The sequence below is a fragment of the Canis lupus genome, chromosome 19 (assembly GCF_011100685.1).
Source record: "Canis lupus familiaris isolate Mischka breed German Shepherd chromosome 19, alternate assembly UU_Cfam_GSD_1.0, whole genome shotgun sequence".
Taxonomy (NCBI): Eukaryota; Metazoa; Chordata; class Mammalia; order Carnivora; family Canidae; genus Canis; species Canis lupus.
The window spans coordinates 39,847,589-39,865,665 of NC_049240.1; the positions used below are offsets into that span (position 1 = coordinate 39,847,589).

General features: G+C 35.6%; 1 protein-coding gene across 14 annotated transcripts in view; it reads left to right on the forward strand.

The window, feature by feature from the left end:
- The window catches only part of R3HDM1 (R3H domain containing 1), a 199,467-nt gene that overhangs the window by 61,189 nt on the left and 120,201 nt on the right, over positions 1-18,077 (forward strand). For all 14 annotated transcript variants that reach the window (XM_038565078.1, XM_038565077.1, XM_038565079.1 and 11 more), the window contains 2 exons: positions 8,535-8,743; positions 9,915-10,125. In XM_038565078.1, coding sequence (XP_038421006.1) covers positions 9,955-10,125 — 171 coding nt within the window. In that variant the 5' untranslated portion in view covers positions 8,535-8,743; positions 9,915-9,954. The remainder of the gene's footprint in view (positions 1-8,534; positions 8,744-9,914; positions 10,126-18,077) is intronic.

Genomic DNA, 18,077 nt, shown 5'->3' on the forward strand with positions numbered 1-18,077 from the left:
TGACTTGTGTTTTGATTTGGTTTCATAGGTTTTTTCTTTTTTAAGATCTTATTTATTTTTTAGAGAGAGCACGTGGACTTGGGGAGGGGCAAAGTAAGAGGGAGAGAAGCCGACCCCTCACCCCCAGTGGGGAGGCCAACATGGACTCAGTCACACAACCCTTAGATCATAACCTGAACTGAAATCAAGAGTTAGATGCTTAACCAATAAGCCATCCAGACACCCATGGCCTTATTAGGCTTTTTAAGCACTGTACCACACAGTGATATAAAAGTCAGATCTGGAATGGCTGTGAAAGAATATTTAGCCTGTTTTTTGCCAAGTTGCACCTGAGCTGTGTCATTTAAATAACTCTCATTACACTAACCTTGGGTACAGAATTATAGAAACCCTCATTCTTGTAGTCTTCTGAAGAACTGTGCCTCAGTAGTCCTGGATTTAGGCGTCAGCCTTAATGAGCTTCCCCTTAGAGACTCTCTCCAGGATTTATCCTCACGCGCTATTATCCTCAACCCCCACAGCCATGCCAGCTTCCTGACTTCTAGCAAGTGTTGTTCTGGGTAAAATAGGAAAGGTGTTTATTAGATATGACTGATCTCAGTTTCCTGCCACATTCCCTTCAGTTTCTGAGGACCAATGAATACTTTTTAAGGTTTATGTCTCTATTTGTGCTTCTGACCCCATTTTTTTTGTTTGTTTCTTTCCACTGCAGATTTTCCTTCTCATTCTTACTCTCTTTTCCTCTTAAACCTCCAGCCTCTCTCTCCCTTCTTTTCTCTTACAGCTTCTCTTTGGCCTACACCCTTTCCATCCTGACAGTCTTCCACTAACTTTGCATCTTTTGCTCGCTTTGTTCAAGTCTGCTAGACTATTTTTATTCCTCCACCTCCCTACTCCTCCCTTTAAGGGTTTGTTGTGCCCTAAGGATTCTATACCAAGCCCACTTCTTGTCTTGCTGGTGGCTCCTTAGCAATTTAATCTATGTTGATAATTCAAGGCTGTCTGTCTATACAGTGATTCTACCCAAATAAATAGTATCAGCCCTGCCTCCTCTCCTTAGCTCCAGGTCATCCAACTTCCAGTTAGATTTCTCCACCTAAATGTCCCTAAGGCACCTTAAACTCATTCTGTGCATAACTGAAATGATTGTTCTGTGCCAAATCCTTTTTTCCCCCTCAGATATTTCCTATGTCGTGGGTAGCAAGCACCACCTACCCCTTCATTGTGTTGTGTCATTACCATTCCAGCTATCACAGCCCTCACCTTTTCCCTGACCATTCCTGTGCCTGGCTGGCTTCCCCTAGGTAGTTACTTTGTTATGTTAACCTCTTCATTTCTAGAGGCATTTCTTGGCTTATAGCAAGGGCTCTGGAACCATCTGATTCTGATTCAGATTCTGCCATTTAGCAGTCTCACAACCTTGGGCAAGCTGATTACTCTTTCTCCGCCTCACTTTCCTGTTTGTAGAATTGGGATAATAAGAGCACTGACCTGATAGAGTTATTATGATGACTAAATTAATTAATGCAGTGAGAGCTTTAGGAATAGTGCTTTGTGAATAATAATAAGTATTTTAGAGTTTTATGTTAATATTAGTGACTTTAGAGCACATATTACAATCAGTAATTACCTTGTTGACTTTTTTCCCTGGTGTCGAGTGTCAGCACCCTGAGTAAAGGGGTCTGGTCTGCCTGGTTCACTGCTATATCCTTAACAGTCAGAGCAGTGCTTTGCACATAGTACCTAATCAGAAGGTTGGAACGAACGAATGAAGTCTCTTTTCCGTTTCAGCTGTCATCTCTCAGTCCTTTGTCTAGGCTCTAGTCATTTTTCACCACAATTCTTATAACATGTTCCCTGCTAGAACAGAGTCCAACTATAATTATAAGTGAAATAATTTTCTGCGGCTTCTCTTAAAATATGTTCCTCTTTTATTCAGGCTTTCTTTCCCTCATGAGATTAAGAGTAAACATCTTAACTTCAAATATATCCACCCTTTGATGCTATTTTCCTGTTTGCTTTTAGAACACGTTTTAATGAAAAATGTCAAGATCAAAAAAAGGAACATTATAGCAAACATTCAGCACTTACTACTCAAAATTAGCAGTGCTAACCTTCTGTTACATTTGCTACGGGTCTTTTTTTTTTTTTTAAAGAAATAGAATAGTAATAAAAACATGATTGAAGTCCCTTTTTTATCTCCCTTGAAAACTTTTCCTTTCCCTGAGAGAATTACATGAAATAGATTGTACCTTTACCATCAATGCCTGTGTGTCTTTTTAAATGTTTATGTAAGTTGCCTTGTATTGTAGAGATAATTCTACTTTTCCACTAAACATTCTAACATTCTTTTGGAGACTTAAACTGATACAGTTTTATTAGTTCATTTATTTTAATTGTTTCTCATACTGTGCAGTAGGAGTATACTACAGTACTTACGCTTTAGAAAAAAATCTATGTCTCTTTTGGTAAATATTTGGTCTTTCCCATTCTTTACTTTTAAATAAAACAATTCAGTGGATATTTTTGTACATGGCTTCTCATGCACTTATATGTGTGTCTTTAGTGTGTAGATCTAGAAGTAGAAGTGCTGGGCTGTAAGATATGAGGAATTTAAACCTCATTTGAGATCAGTTTGTTTACTAAAGTGAACTCAGAGTGGCTGACAGTTCCCATTCTCCATTCCCTTACCACCTCTAGGTATCACCAGATTTTTTTGTCTTCTTCAACCTGAGCACATACACTCTCTTTCCATTAAATGGGCTTCTTTCTCCTATCTTCTCCATTTCTCCACTGAGAATGCAACATGTTCATGTAACATCTTACCTCTGTATCGTTTCTTCTCTTAATGTTCCATAGTCTTGTAAGACTAACTGATAAGTTATTTGTGCCCATTCTTCAGCTTACCACAAATATTTCCACCTCTTTCCTTTCTCTTTAAATACCATCGTAAGGGGCAGCCCTGGCGCAGCGGTTTAGTGCCACCTGCAGCCCGGGGCGTGATCCTGGAGACCCTGAATCGAGTCCCACGTCAGGCTCTCTGCATGGAGCCTGCTTCTCCCTCTGCCTGTGTCTCTGCCTCTCATTCTCTCTGTGTGTCTCTATGAATAAAAAAATAAAAAAAATAAAATCTTTAAAAAAATAGCATCTTAAAATAATTATATATTAATAAATAATAATAATGTATATATTTGTTGATAAATGTCCTTGCTAACCATCTCTCTTGGGTTTAACTAACTTCACTACGTCAAGGTAGTTCTTTCTCCTTTGCTCTTGTAAAACATAGCTAATACATAGTGCATCTGTGTTGCTTTCTGTGATTCCTCATTAAATTTCTGGATGATAGTAACTGTTTATAAATTAAATAGCTATTCAGCATTTTGAAATATTGGTGCTTATATTTTTGTTCAAGTGGCTGACTGAGAATGTGAATTTTCATTCTTTCTAAATACAGCTTAAACCATTTTCCTTGCCTTTCTCACAAGAGTCCTTTGACCAATTGGTTGTTGATTGCTAACCTTAGAGGAGAAGCTGGTACGTGTTGGTCTTGTGCAGCTTGGTTTATTTTATAAATGTACCTGCCTGATGACATGTTTTAGTCTGAAGGAAGAATTAAGCACTGTGTTCATCGAATGAAATTACATTGAACAGTAGTCATAAGGGAAGAAAAATGCAGTGTGCTTTGCCAAATTCTGTTTCAGGTAACTTCAGTAATGTAATTCTTATTTCCCTCAATATTCATGTAAAGAGTACCTAATTTTTACCTGTAGGAGCCAGATTTCTTCCTCATAACAAAATTAATTGATTTTTTAAAAATATTTTGTTAACCTAGAGCAAACCGATTTTTATCATGTGAACCAAGACTATTTTTGTGCATGTCTAACTTTTCAGTTCTCTGGTGCTATACAACCAAATATTAAACCCCAGGCATAATAAATGATCCTTTGAATTAGCAGTATTGTATTTGTGTTCCTACAAATCCTATCTGAAATTTTGACTAGAGAAACTACACACTGATGGATTGCATATGACTAGTCTGTCTTTTCAAATGTTGATCCTAACTCTGTCGTGCTTTGTTTCCTAGAGGAAGGTACTTAACTGTGCATATTTATCATTTATTAACTCCTAGGCTTCACGTTGTTCCTTAGCCACAAACTGAATCTTTATTGCCAACGAGATTTACATCATTTGATATTTATGATTACAAGAGTTAGGGAGATTAAGAGAAACTGGATGACTACGCAGTAGTTCTGATATTTTAGTAGTGATTAGCTTTATTGACCACTAATATGAAGTTAATAGTGCTGTCTTTTGTGCAGCAAAGAACAATAGATAGCTCCTATCCATGTGTAAAGGGTAAGTTTACCTTGTGTAATGAACACAATGCTAAGGGAGTTAATGCATGTTATAAGAACTCTTGGAGTAAAGGTACTCTCTAAACACATATTGCCCCTCCTCTTGGTACATATGAATGATGATAGAGCATTATGGGTAAGATTCTGTAGTGGCACATCTATCTGCCCTGCCTCATATCATACTCCCCACGCTTACTAGCTATGTGACCTTGGATAAATCACTTAATTTCTCTGTACCTTAGTTTCCTAATCTGTAAAACAGGACCTACTTAGAATTGTTGTGAGTTCTAAATTTATTAATTATGGAGGTAGTAGAACAATATACCTGGCACGTGGTAAGCTATATACATTAATATTAGGTTTTGGTGGTAATTATTTGTGTTTCTTTTGTAAATTACTTATTCCCCATATCTCTTTTTTTTTTCTTTTGATTTATAAAAGCTTCTTTAAAGACTTTGACCCATTCTGTTGGAGATAGTTTTTATTTTATCATTTGCCTTTTAATCTCTTTGTTATACTTTGTCACACAGAAATATTAAAACCTTATTGTAAGTTTTATTAATACTTCTTTGAGAGCTTCTAGATTTTCATGTCATGCTTGGTAAGGGCCCCCCTTCCTAATAATTATAAAAATATTTCTTATATTTCCTTGTACTTTTATAGTTTCTTTTTTTAGGTTACTGTCTTTATTTTTACCTTTGATTCCTTTTTGCTTATGGTGCCAGGTGGGTGCCAACCTTTTTCTCATAGGGTTCTGAAGATTTTATTATATATACAAGTATTTATCTTTAGTTGGCTGCCTGGTAGCACAGAAGTTGCATGTAATCAGATCTCTGATTTGTTCCTAATAACATGTTAGCAGTTACAAGAATATTTATTCAAAGTTGAATATTAATTTTGAGCACAGATATCCATCTCTTTTAGGTTGAAACAGATTGAGACAATTTTTAAGTATCAGTAACAGTAGGTACTCAGATGTATGCACTTAATAAATACCAACATTTGTTAACTTTTTCTGAGTTGCCTTTCTGTTGTAGAAACTTACAAATTCATATACATTTTTCAATCACTTTTACATACTGTATAACAATGTATTACATTAGAGTGGCACATTAAATTGACTCCTATCTGTTATGACAAAGACATGATATGCCACCCTATACCATAGCTTCATGACCTCCACATGCCCTTAGAGCCTTAGGTAACTCCTGCAAGTGTAGGCATTATGCCAAGATAAAAAAGGTTTTTGTTTTAATGAGTACCAAAAAGCTGAAATATCTCTTTTGTTTGCAGATTTGGAGAAGAAAAACATTTAAAACAAAAGCATTAGTATTTGGAAAAGAATGCAAAGTTTTGCAAATTTTTAACATTAAATTAGAAGGCACAAAATAATAACCCCTTTAGACTGTCCACCCAGGCAAGCACGCCCTTCCTCAGACATACACACATCCACACAAACTAGTGTTCTCCTCTGTTGACCTTTGTAGGATATATGCATAAGAAAACTTGAGGTAGGGACATCTGGGTGGCTCAGTGGTTTAGCGCCTGCCTTTAGCCCAGAGCGCGTTCCTGAAGTCCTGGGATCCAGTCCCACATCAGGCTCCCTGCATGGAGCCTGCTTCTCCCTCTCCCTCTGCCTATGTCTCTGCCTCTCTCTGTGTGTCTCTCATGAATAAATAAATAAATAAAAATTAAAAAAAAAAAAAAAAGAAAACTTGAGGTATACAAAGCCACTCTGTACATATGGTGGGCCTCCTTTCAATCTGCTATCATACAGGGTACAGTCAGGTACAGCAAACTCAGCCTCAGCCAACTGCTGCCTTAGAATGATTCTGACCATAGAAAAGAGCTAACCTTTTTGGATTGTCCACTCTATGAGAGACAGGGTATAATGGATGCTTTACATTTAAAAGACTGAATAGTTTTGGGGTGCCTGGGTGCCCAGTCCATTAAGTGTCAGACTTGTAGTTTTGACTCAGGTCATGATCTCATGGGTCAGGGGTTTGAGCCCTGCATGGGGCTCCCTACTCAGCATGGAGTCTGCTTGAAGATTCTGTCCCTCTGCTCCTCCCACTCTCTCTCTCTCTCTCAAATCAATAAATATTAAAAAAAAAACTCAGTCTTCCCAATAAGTTTAATAAGCTAAATACTCTTGTTTCCTCCTTTATAGCTCAGAAAATTATGGCTCAGAAGATTAAATGATTTCCAAAGTCATAATTGATAGAATCGGGTTTTAAACTCTGGTATAATGATAATGCAATTTGATCATTATCTCCCAGGAAATAAAAACTGGTCATTTTGGTTCAGTCATTTATTTAGTCAAATGGTATGAAATATTGACAAGTATTGGTTGTGTGACTTTGGACACGTTATTTAACTTCTGGGTGCTAATAGTTTGCATAGTAAATTATAAGATTTGACTAGGTGGTTCCTAAAATTCCTTGGGGTTCCTCAGAACTGAGTGTTTACCTCTTCACATTGTACCTCTTCCTCATTACCCCTTGCAGCTATTGCCTTTTTTAGGTCTTTTTTTTTTTTTTCTTTTTTAAGATTTATTTTATTTATTTTAGAGAGCACACAGGTGAAAGTGGCAGAGGGAGAGGGAAGGAGACTGAACCAGAGCATGGAGATCAACATGGGCTCCATCTGAAGTACCCAGAGATTGTGACCCCAGCCAAAACCAGGAGTCAGATGCTTAACTGACTGAGCAATCTAGGCACACTGTTTTTTATTTCTTGTATGGATTATAGCCATCCTTTGTTTCTTCAAACTTAAAGGATTCATGATTGAATCACAAGTCACTTTACCAAAAAAATAAAAAAATAAAACTGTAATAATTTGGCTGCTTAGCGAGTGCTGCCATCTTGTGTCTACCATTTTATGAGAGAAAAGGTTATAAACTAGAGAAATTATATTGAAGTATTTTTTGTCTTTGTTTTTGTTTTGGTGAAAATTAAAAAAACAAAAGTTACTTGATTTAGTGGCCTAGCAAACTCAGTGAAATAGGACAATGTCAGAAATCAACTTGGACATTTGTTTATGATCCCTCCTTCCTGTTCTCTCTTAGTCAAACAGGGAAATTGAGATGTGAAAACTAATGTGAATCTATATTGAGGTCCTAAATTATTACATTTCAAAATAGTTTTTGAAGAGCTAGTATAAAATGTGAATGTTTCTGTGATACATGGTTGGTGATACTATTGTCTCTTGGTACTTAGACCTTACTATATTCAGTTGTTTCACATTAAAACTGTACTGTTCTTTTATTGGCAACAAAACTGTCAAAGGAAAATGGGAAAGCTATGTAAGATGTTTAAAGTTGTTTATTTGCAATAATATATTCATTTGCACCAGAGAAACATAAAATGAAACTGACTTTAAAAATAGCTGACACTCGGACACCTGGGTAGCTCAGTGGTTAAGCATCAGCCTTTGGTTCAGGGTGTGATCCAGAGGTCCTGGGATCGAGTCCTGCATCAGGCTCTCCACTGGGAGCCTGCTTCTCTCTCTGCCTATGTCTCTGCTCCTTCTCTGTGTCTCTCATGAATAAATAAATAAAAACAGATGACACTGGAAGAATTTTGGCATTTCAGATGTCTTTAAAAATAGTCATTCTACCCTTTATAGACATTTGCTTTTAACAAACCAATGTGAGTTTCTTTACACATGTTAAATGACTTATTACAGCTTTTTGTTCTTTTTTACTCTTAAAAATCTAGAATATGATCATTATTCAAAATTACAGTCTTCCCTTAAGTCCATAGAGTTGTAGCTCTGTAAGAAAACTCTTGGAGTTAAACATTCTTGGTTGTAACCTTAGGCAAGCCTTTTTTCCTTTATCTATAAAATAAATAATTATTTCCTTTACAACACTGATCAAATACTAAAATCTTATTATATATAATTTTATATATATATATATATATATATATATATATATATTCCCTTGCTTCCTTCTCCCCTCTGCTTTTACTACTAAATTCTCTAGGTGCCCTGAGTGACTTTAGGCTCGTAAAACTAATATATGTTAAAATTAGTTGTAACTAAGCATTCCGATTCTTGTTTAGGACAAGAAAATAGTAAATTCACCAACAGTGGCATTTTTAATTTCTAAATTACCATATGCTGTTCATTTCTTTGTCTTTTTTGTTAAAATGTTTCCTTTTGTTTTAACTTTAGGCCACTGAAAGGTATGATACATTTGATCCACGACAGTCCATTTCAGCCTGGGAATCTACAGTGGTGACAAGGACATGGGACTCCTCCTGCCAGATTCCAGATGGTTCAATACACTTGACATCCTGGCTGACAACTGTGAAAAAGAACCTTGGATTACTTTATTTTATTTTTGTGGGACACCACAATCCCAATTCCATAGGATACGTCAGGTAACCTGTCTTATCACTTGAGAAAAATATACGCCTTTTCTTTCAAAATCTTAGTATTAAAAGCAAGGAACCAGAGTATTTTAAGAACTGACCTACCTCTTAGTAACCTTATTGTTTTGAGAATGAGCCAATTAACTCTGATATGGAATATAATTAATGAAAACTTTTAAATTCACTTTAGTCTACCTGTGACTTCAGAATCTATTTCTCCCTCTTTTTGTTTTTTAATCTTTTAAGATATTTTATGGATTCCAAAGTTTGTGTTTAGGTATTTTTTGTTCATTTGTTTAGATATTTAATTGTAATTATGTCAAGTGATCTATATTATGGTAATCATTTCACAGTATATAGGTGTATCAGATCATTATGCCATGCACCTTAAACTTACACATTGTTATATATCAATTATATCTCAAGCTAGAAAAAAAATATAAGTTGTTTACATCAAGGCTTCTTTTTGGGGTCACATTTCTCACAGCTTCTAGATTGACAGCTGTCCCTGATACATTCCTATTTGATATCCAGTGTTTTCTTAACCTCACTAAAGATATGAAATATGTATTTGATTTCCTAAGTGTCTCATAATAGGTGTTGTTAGGCACTGAATCACAGTCAGGAGAGTTTCCAATGTTTGATTCATAATATAGACTATTAATGCAGATTCCCAACTGTGTTTTGTATACAATGTGCTTTTTTTTTTTAATAATTATTTCCCTTTGGAAATAATTGATGGAAAATTTGAGAAATTTAGAACTTTAGGCGTCTAAACAAAGGCTATAATAGGAAAACATTTTTCTCACAGGATGATACTCCTGAAATCCTTTTAGAAAAAATATATTCCTCGTGTCATCTAAATATGCCTTTATAACTCTACAACCATTACCTTTCACTTTAATATGGCTTACTCTTTTATGTTTCTTAAGACCTTTTAAAAGTGGTATGTGCATCAGAATCACCTCATTTTTATAGCTCTTATTTCATTGTATTATGCTTTTTTATATTTGTATATATCTGCCACTAAACTCTGTATTCTTTGAAAGCAGGAATTTTGCATCTTTGTAAACTCAGCGTTATTCTTGGACCATAGAAGGCACTCAGTCAATATTGTACACTAACCGAATTTAAGAACTGTTTCCAACTGAATTTAAATTTTTTTTCCTTTCTTGCTAAGGCTTCGAGTTCCCTGTAGAATTCTAAAATAACCTTTGCTGATGAGGATGTCTGATACTGTTACTGTAAAAAATGAAACTGAAACAATGAAGGATTTGGAGGCAGAAGTGAAAGATACAACTAGAGTTGAAAATCTTATCAAATCAGAAAACTATGGGAAGATTTTGGCAGAGAAGAATGAACGTTGTATTGACAACAATATTGATTTGCAGGTAAATAGGATTTTCTCTCTGGCTACAAATGCTAAATACTCAAGATATAGTTATACTCTTTATACCAAACTCACTTTTAGAAATCTAAAAGGGTAAGCTTACCCTTTGGGACATGTTTACTAGCTGATTTTTAAGCCATCTGGATTAGCTTGTTGAGTGTAGCTCTTTGAATTGCTTATATATTTGATTTGCTTTATATTTACTTGTAATGCAGTTGTTTTTATTTGTATGTGACCAGTATGTTTTTTATTGGCTTTCTGTTTTTTCATACCACTCTGCATCTAATTGTTAGTGTCATGAGTGTTCAGAATCTAACCTAAGAGCCCTTAAAGAAGAGCAGAATAAGCAAGATTGAAAACTATGGTTCTCTTGGCAAAAACAAACTCTCCAGGGAAACAGTCATCCGTGACTGAGAAAAGCAGTTGGTGGGAAAAGAAAGAGGTCACTTGAGGCTTTTGTCACATGTATATGAGAAATTAGAATTAACCGTGGAGGGATGCCTAGGTGGCTCAGTGGTTGAGCGTCTGCCTTTGGCCCAGGGCGTGATCCTGGAGTCCCGGGATTGAGTCCCTCATTGGGCTCCCTGGATGGGGCCTGCTTCTGCCTCTGCTTATGTCTCTGCCTCTCTCTGTCTCTGTCTCTCATGAATAAATATATAAAATATTAAAAAAAAGAAAAAAGAATTAACCATGGAGAAGGCTTTTAATTCCAGGCATAGATAGAAATTGATGAATTGATTAACAGATTCAAGATATGTAAAAAATTATTTCAAGTAGTACATACACTATTCACTTCTAAATGTTCCAGTTCTCTCTTGCTATATAAGAAATTACTGCATGGGGCACCTGGGTAGCTCAGTGATTAAGCCTCTCCCTTTGGCTCAGGTCATGATCCCAGGGTCCTGGAATCAAGTCCCAAAGCAGGCCCCCTCTGAGGAGCCTGCCTCCCCTTCTGCCTCTATCTCTGCCTCTGTGTGTGTATATGTCTCTTATGAATAAATTTTAAAAATGAAATTTCTGCAAACAAAGGGCTAACAATTTTTAAACACCATTTTATTTTTTAATATTACATGATTTATGAATCAGGAAGATGGCCTCAGGGCTTGGCTTAGTGAATTTTCTATTGCATGAGGCATCAGATGGTCATTGCCAGTATTTAACTGCCTGATGGGCTGGTGTGCAAGGTCCAAACTGTTTCACCCAAATATCTGGCACTTAAGTGGGAATGGCTGAATTGTAGTCTCAACTGGAACTGGGAGCACCGACCTACAGCCCTGCCAACATAGTAGGCCCAGGATAGTTAGACTTACTGTGTGATGACTCAAGGGTCACAGAAACAATGTTCCAAGAGCCAAGCACAGCTGCAAGGGTTCTCTGGACCTACGCTCAGAAATCCCAGAGTGTCTCTTCCACTGCCATCTTTTGATGACATATGTAAATAAACTATTAGCCTAGATTCAAGGGAAGGGAAATTTGGGCCTGCCTCTCAGTAGGAACCTTTAATCTGCCACAAAACCTTACTTAAAATACTACTTCTAACTCATTTGTTTTAGTTTAGCCCTATGAATAAAGATGTCTACTTTTGGAGAAAATATTTTATCATTATTCTATCATTCTTAATACATCCAGAGATTTTAAGGGCTATATGAGGGCTACTTTTTTATATAAGTAAAGAAGTTATTTTAAAAATTATATCATTCCTTCATTCAAAAATTTTATTCCCTATTATGTGCCAGAAATGTGTTAGAAAATGATGGCAACTCACAGCCAAAAAAAAGCGTTGAGGCCTCACTGATTAAGTATAGTCAAATGGTAATTACCTAAGAAATTGGGAGAAATAACATACTTTTTCTAGTCATTTTTAGTAGTAGCACTTTTTAAAACAAAAAAAAAATTGCCAAGCCTGCAATCACTACACTCGATGATGGCAGTATGCCAGTATCCTGATTGAATCAGAAAAAATCTGCTGAAATTCTATTGCATTCATGATTGAAATAGGAGAAGATTTCCTTTTAGTCCCTTTTGTACATCTAATGTTCACTCTTCTGGGTCATGCTTGTAAACAAGTGATTAATTTGGATTATTGCATTTCCTACCGTGTCTATTGTGTTGCCCTTGGTCATAAGTATAAGAGCATTCTGATGACCACTATTGAATCATGGCCCAGTTGTTGATATTATAAGAAAATTTCATGCATTCCCCCAAGCACTTATTGAAAGCCTCTACTATGCCAAGGAAATACTATAGTAAGCAAAAATGGACAGAATCTGATATCATATTCCATATAGCATCCTGACTGCCAAGATTGGGAAGAGGAACAAAGACAACATGAGAATTCATTTTATGTTAATCCATTAAATACTATATTCTCAGTTTATTCAATTGTTTATTAAAACAATTTACTGGGCAGCCAGGGTGGCTCGGCGGTTTAGGGCCGCCTTTGGCCAAGGGCGTGATCCTGGAGTCCCGGGATCAAGTCCCATGTTGGGCTCCCTGCATAGAGCCTGCTTCTTCCTCTGCCTGTGTCTCTGCCTCTCTCTCTCTCTCTCTCTCTCTCTCTCTCTCTCTCTCTCTCTCTCTCCCCTCTCCCTCTCCCTCCTCCTCCCCCCTCCCTCTGTCTCTCATGAATAAATAAATAAAATCTTAAAAAGAAATAAAGAAATAATAAATAAATAAAGAAACAAACAAACAATTTACTCTATATGAGAAGGGCACCTGGGTGGCATCTGACTCATGGATTTTGGCTCAGGTCATGATCTCTCAGTTGTGGAGTCAAGCCCTACATCAGGCTCTGTGCTCAGTGAGGAATCTGCTTGAGATTCTTGTTCCCTCTCCCTCTGTTCCTATCTCTCTGAATAAATCAATACAGGGGGATCCCTGGGTGGTGCAGTGGTTTGGCGCCTGCCTTTGGCCCAGGGCGCAATCCTGGAGACCCGGGATCGAGTCCCACGTTGGGCTCCTGGTGCATGGAGCCTGCTTCTCCCTCTGCCTGTGTCTCTGCCTCTCTCTCTCTCTCTCTCTCTCTCTGTAACTATCATAAATAAATAAAAATAAATATAAATCAATACAATCTTGAAAAAAATAAAAGAATTTACTATATGTGAGAATATTTACTCTGCTTGGAAGTTTTTGAGGTCCAAGATGCCTCCATGCAAGGTGTCTGGCAAGAGGCTTACATCAAAATAACTTATGTGGAAGAGATTTTAGGAATGAAAGTAGATTAATAAGTAGAAAAAAATTTTACCATATTTTCACCTAATGTAAAACAAAGTAACTCTGTTAAGTAAGCATGAACAGAGAATAGAGTCTTGTTAAGAAGAATCTAGCTAATATAAAGTTACCTTTTAACTTAATATGGATTACCCATTATGAAATGCTCTTCTTCTAACATACTAGAAATTTCATTTTTTTTTGGTACTTCTAAGATACTGCCTAAAGATTTCATTGTAATAGCAACGATTATGAGCAACTGTTATTAACCGGGAGGCTCAGTCAGTTAATTGTCCGACTCTTGATCTCAACTCAGGTCTTAATCTTAACGTTTGTGAGTTCAAGCCCCGTGTTGGGCTCGAAAATAGCAACTATTATTTTTAATCAAATTTAAATGTATGTGCCAACTAATATAGGCTTCCCGTTAAGAATTTTGAATAAACCAGTATATTCCTTACTTCCTTTTATACGTTCTGAAAGTGAACTACCATGAATAAACTTAAGGCCCTTGTCTTGCTTTAGCACAGTAATACTTGAAGTGACTTTGGGTAATAAAAATTATCCTCAAGAAGCATACATTTTATCCATTCCCAAGTCTTAATTTCCTGACCATCCCCTTAGTATTTTACTTAAGAAAAAGGATTTTAAAGTGAAGGAATATATTAGCTTCCATAATACCGTAAGGAAAATCCTACAATTTCCTACTGGCTGGTAAAGATAGCATTTCATCAAACTAGAGAGAGGCCAGCAGATATTGGACATCACTTAGATGATTACAAGTAGACACTGTCTGGGATCCCTGGGTGGCGCAGTGGTTTAGCGCCTGCCTTTGGCCCAGGGCGCGATCCTGGAGACCCGGGATCGAATCCCACGTCAGGCTCCCGGTGCATGGAGTCTGCTTCTCCCTCTGCCTGTGTCTCTGCCTCTCTCTCTCTCTGTGACTATCATAAATAAATAAAAATTAAAAAAAAAAAATTTTAAAAAAAAAAAAAAAACAAGTAGACACTGTCTCATACAGCTCCTTAACCATTGATTTTATAAATAGTTCTGTTTACATGACTCTCTACTTTTTAAAAATGTCAGTTGTGTTTTTCATTCAAAGTTTTGTTTCAGGGATCCCTGGGTGGTGCAGCAGTTTAGCACCTGCCTTTGGCCCAGGGCGCGATCCTAGAGACCCGGGATCGAATCCTACGTCAGGCTCCCAGTGCATGGAGCCTGCTTCTCCCTCTGCCTATGTCTCTGCCTCTCTCTCTCTCTCTCTCTCTCTCTCTGTGTGTGTGTGACTATCATAAATAAATAAAAATTTAAAAAAAAAAGAAAACAAAGTTTTGTTTCAGGTTATATAATCTTTTATAGAACTTTTAGGATTACTTCCTTAAGAGCACTAAAGAGGATCATGGGGGAAGAGAAGAAAATATAAAGATGAGATCAAAGAGGGAAACAAGCTGTACTAGACTCTTAATCATGGGAAACAAACTGAGGATTGCTAGAAGGGAGGAGGATGGGGCAATGGGTTGGGTAGCTGGGTAATGGATATTCAGGAGGGCACGTGATGTAATGAGCACTGGGTGTTATATGACTGATGAATCCCTGACCTCTGAAACCAATAATAGATCATATGTTAATTGAATTTAAGTTTTTTTAAAAAGTAATAAATAAATTAAATAATAGAGGAAAAAAGAATACCTTAGTGCTAAGCAATCTGTGTGCATTAATATCAAGAAATTAACTTATTCAAGTAATTGCTGTGGGGTTGTTCTGAACTGTTGATTATGGTCCAAGATAATTGTGCAGAGTTTTTGATTAAGTAACTTTTCTACTGCCACACACTATTCCTATTGCAAATCTTAAGTTGCATATTGGACTTTATATGATTATGAAGTACTTAGAAGATTAGGGTGGTGAGGAGTCAAGTTTCTAACTTTTGTTTGACTACAACTAATCTTTAATATGGGATGAATAGTGGGGGCAGGTGGGAAGTGTTTAATTTTCTTTTTATAACTGATTTATATGACATCTGGTGTTTGGTTTTTCCCAGAGATAGAATTCACAGATTAAATTTAGGAATTACTTGTGTTGTTTTTTTGCAGTCATTTATTTGAAATGTGAAATTAGAAATCTTGTACTCTGCTTACTTATTAATGCTTCATACTCAACTTTCCCATCCTTATACAGTGGCATCTTTTTACTTAACAAATGTTTTGTCTAGGGGTGTTCATCCATGTACATGTGTATGTAAACATGGTCCAAAACATATTTTAGGTCAATTTAAACAATGATCATTCTCCTGACAAACTATTTATTGAACAAAAGGATGGCTAATTCAATTTGTGTTGGTAACCTTTGTTGTGAAGGAAATGAGAACTGATTTTTGTTAACAACTAGGCCTTTATGTGCCAAAGTGCATAGACAGCTTCTGATACACGAGTGAATTTTCCAGACACAGAATCAGTTGAATTAGATGTTTAGTATTCTCAGTTTCGATAGTAAGTCCTTTGATAATCAAGATGAAACTCTTACATCTTGTATCCCCAAGTTAAAATTAGTTCCAGTGCATTTCTTTAAAAAGGGGAAGATGGGGCATGTAAGAGACAATAAAGCAATGGCAATCTAATAAGGTTATCAGAAAAACTCAAGATACAGCCACACATCAGCAGGAGGTTAATGGGCATTAAATTCCTTAATTGATAAAACATGCTAAAATTTTTTTATTTAAAGGGTTGAATAAAAGTCTGTCTATATAAAATCATACAAATCTTAACTGTTTTCCTATTTGTCTAACAAAGATATAAAGGATGTATATAATAGTATACCTGGTATATAGTTAAGAGCCTAGCAAATGGTTGATTCTCTTAAAACGATGTTTATATTCATCAGCATGTAATTATTTATTAGCAGTAACACAACTATATTACTTCCCATTTTGTTCCTTTTATTGCCACAAAACATCCTTTTCTTTTAGTAATAAAAAATTTACTTCTTGACATAAGCGCCCCAAAATTTTAACAGTTTTTTATTTCTTTGCATTAAGTTTTAGATCTGTATACTGTACTTTTATTGTCTTTTATTAATATTTAATGAGTTCAACTTTTAAAACTAAAATTCACTTCCCATAGTGCACCTTAATTTTTAAATTATTTCAAGGATTTGGTACTTTTCCTTATTGAACCTGGGTAGAATGCATATAAGATAGCTAGCACTTATATACCCATTTACTTTTCGTGCTTCATGATTACATGTATAAAGAAGTTCACTTCTTATAGATGTAGGAGTATTTTTATGTAATATTGTTATTTTCTCCAGTAATTTCCATGTATATCACCAATAGGATGCTGAGATTCTTTATCTTTAATAGAAGCGGTAACTGTAAACCAGCTAGATTTTAGTTTCTGCATGGACTTTTCCTTAAAGTCTAAGATTTAGGTCTTTGCATATTTAACCCTGTGTTGTTTTACTCAAAACTCCAGGTGTTAAATAGTATAAACCAATTAGTGATTGGTGTTGGTTTGTCAGTTTATTGATTTAAAAGTCCTATCTTCCAACTAAGAAAACTTGTTTTCTATTATTTCAGTGGAGATGATTAGCCCGACTCTACGGTTTTTATTGCTGCTGATCTTTAGCTAGACATTCAACACTTTAATTCATTATTTCCTCCCCCATATTTACCATTAACCCTTAACAATTACCTTGAAATGTAGTGAGAATTAATAAACTCTTCAAGGTATGTTAAGAGTCTTAGTTGAAACATTTCAGCCGTTACAGTTTTAGTTTGTTCGTAGTAATTACATTTAGTTCATAGTAATTACAGATGAAAAATGATCCCCTTTTTGAAATAGATTTCCTCTTAATTGGGTCATTAATTGGTGGCTGTTTTTATATGCTAACACACAGTATAACTCATAAAGATTATTCTTTCTTAACAGTACTTAATTTTCATGGTTTATCGTTTCTGTACTTCCATGGGTTTTTTTTTTTTTTTCCTTCAGTTTTCTTTTCTTTTTTTTTTTTTTTTTTTTTTTTTTTTCAGTTTTCTTTTATAATAAAGAGCCTTCAAACAAAACTGTTCTTAGTAGTTCAGGGATAGGTAAAGAAAACTAATGAAACTATTGGACCAAAAAAGACATTTATGGTAAGCAAAAATCAAAAACCCCAAAACCCTCTGTACCATTTCTTTATTTTAAGTTGATTGCATAGACTTAAGTTTCTGTTTGTTTTGTTGTTAGTTTAAAACTCTCTGGTTTGGGTTAGCCTTTAAGTTACAAATAATGTTTTGAAAATCCTTCCACATTCGTATTCTGAAATAAATTTTAGATCTGTTTAAAGATCCTTTATTTTAAACAAGAAACCAAAGTACTGAAATAATCAATAATGTTTGTTTTTCTTTCCTTTCAAAATTTAATCTACAAAGTAGTATATTTAAGAATAATCTACATTTATTGTAATATTACACCTTAATCACTTATTACTGAACCTCACTTTTTCTCCAGGCTCATAGCTCATAGTCTGACAGTGTATTAATACCCGTTTCAAACTGAAACTCCTATAACATATTTCATATTCTGCATGCCATTTATTGGCCTAATACATGTTTTAAGTCAAACAATGTTAATTATAAATTGGGAACCTTGTCCCTTAGCATCTAGAGATGTCAAGGTCTGTTAAACAACTTGCCACATTTTTACTGTGACAATGAAATTCTGGTAAAAATGAAAAGCAAAACAGTAGAGAAAAATCAATGAAACC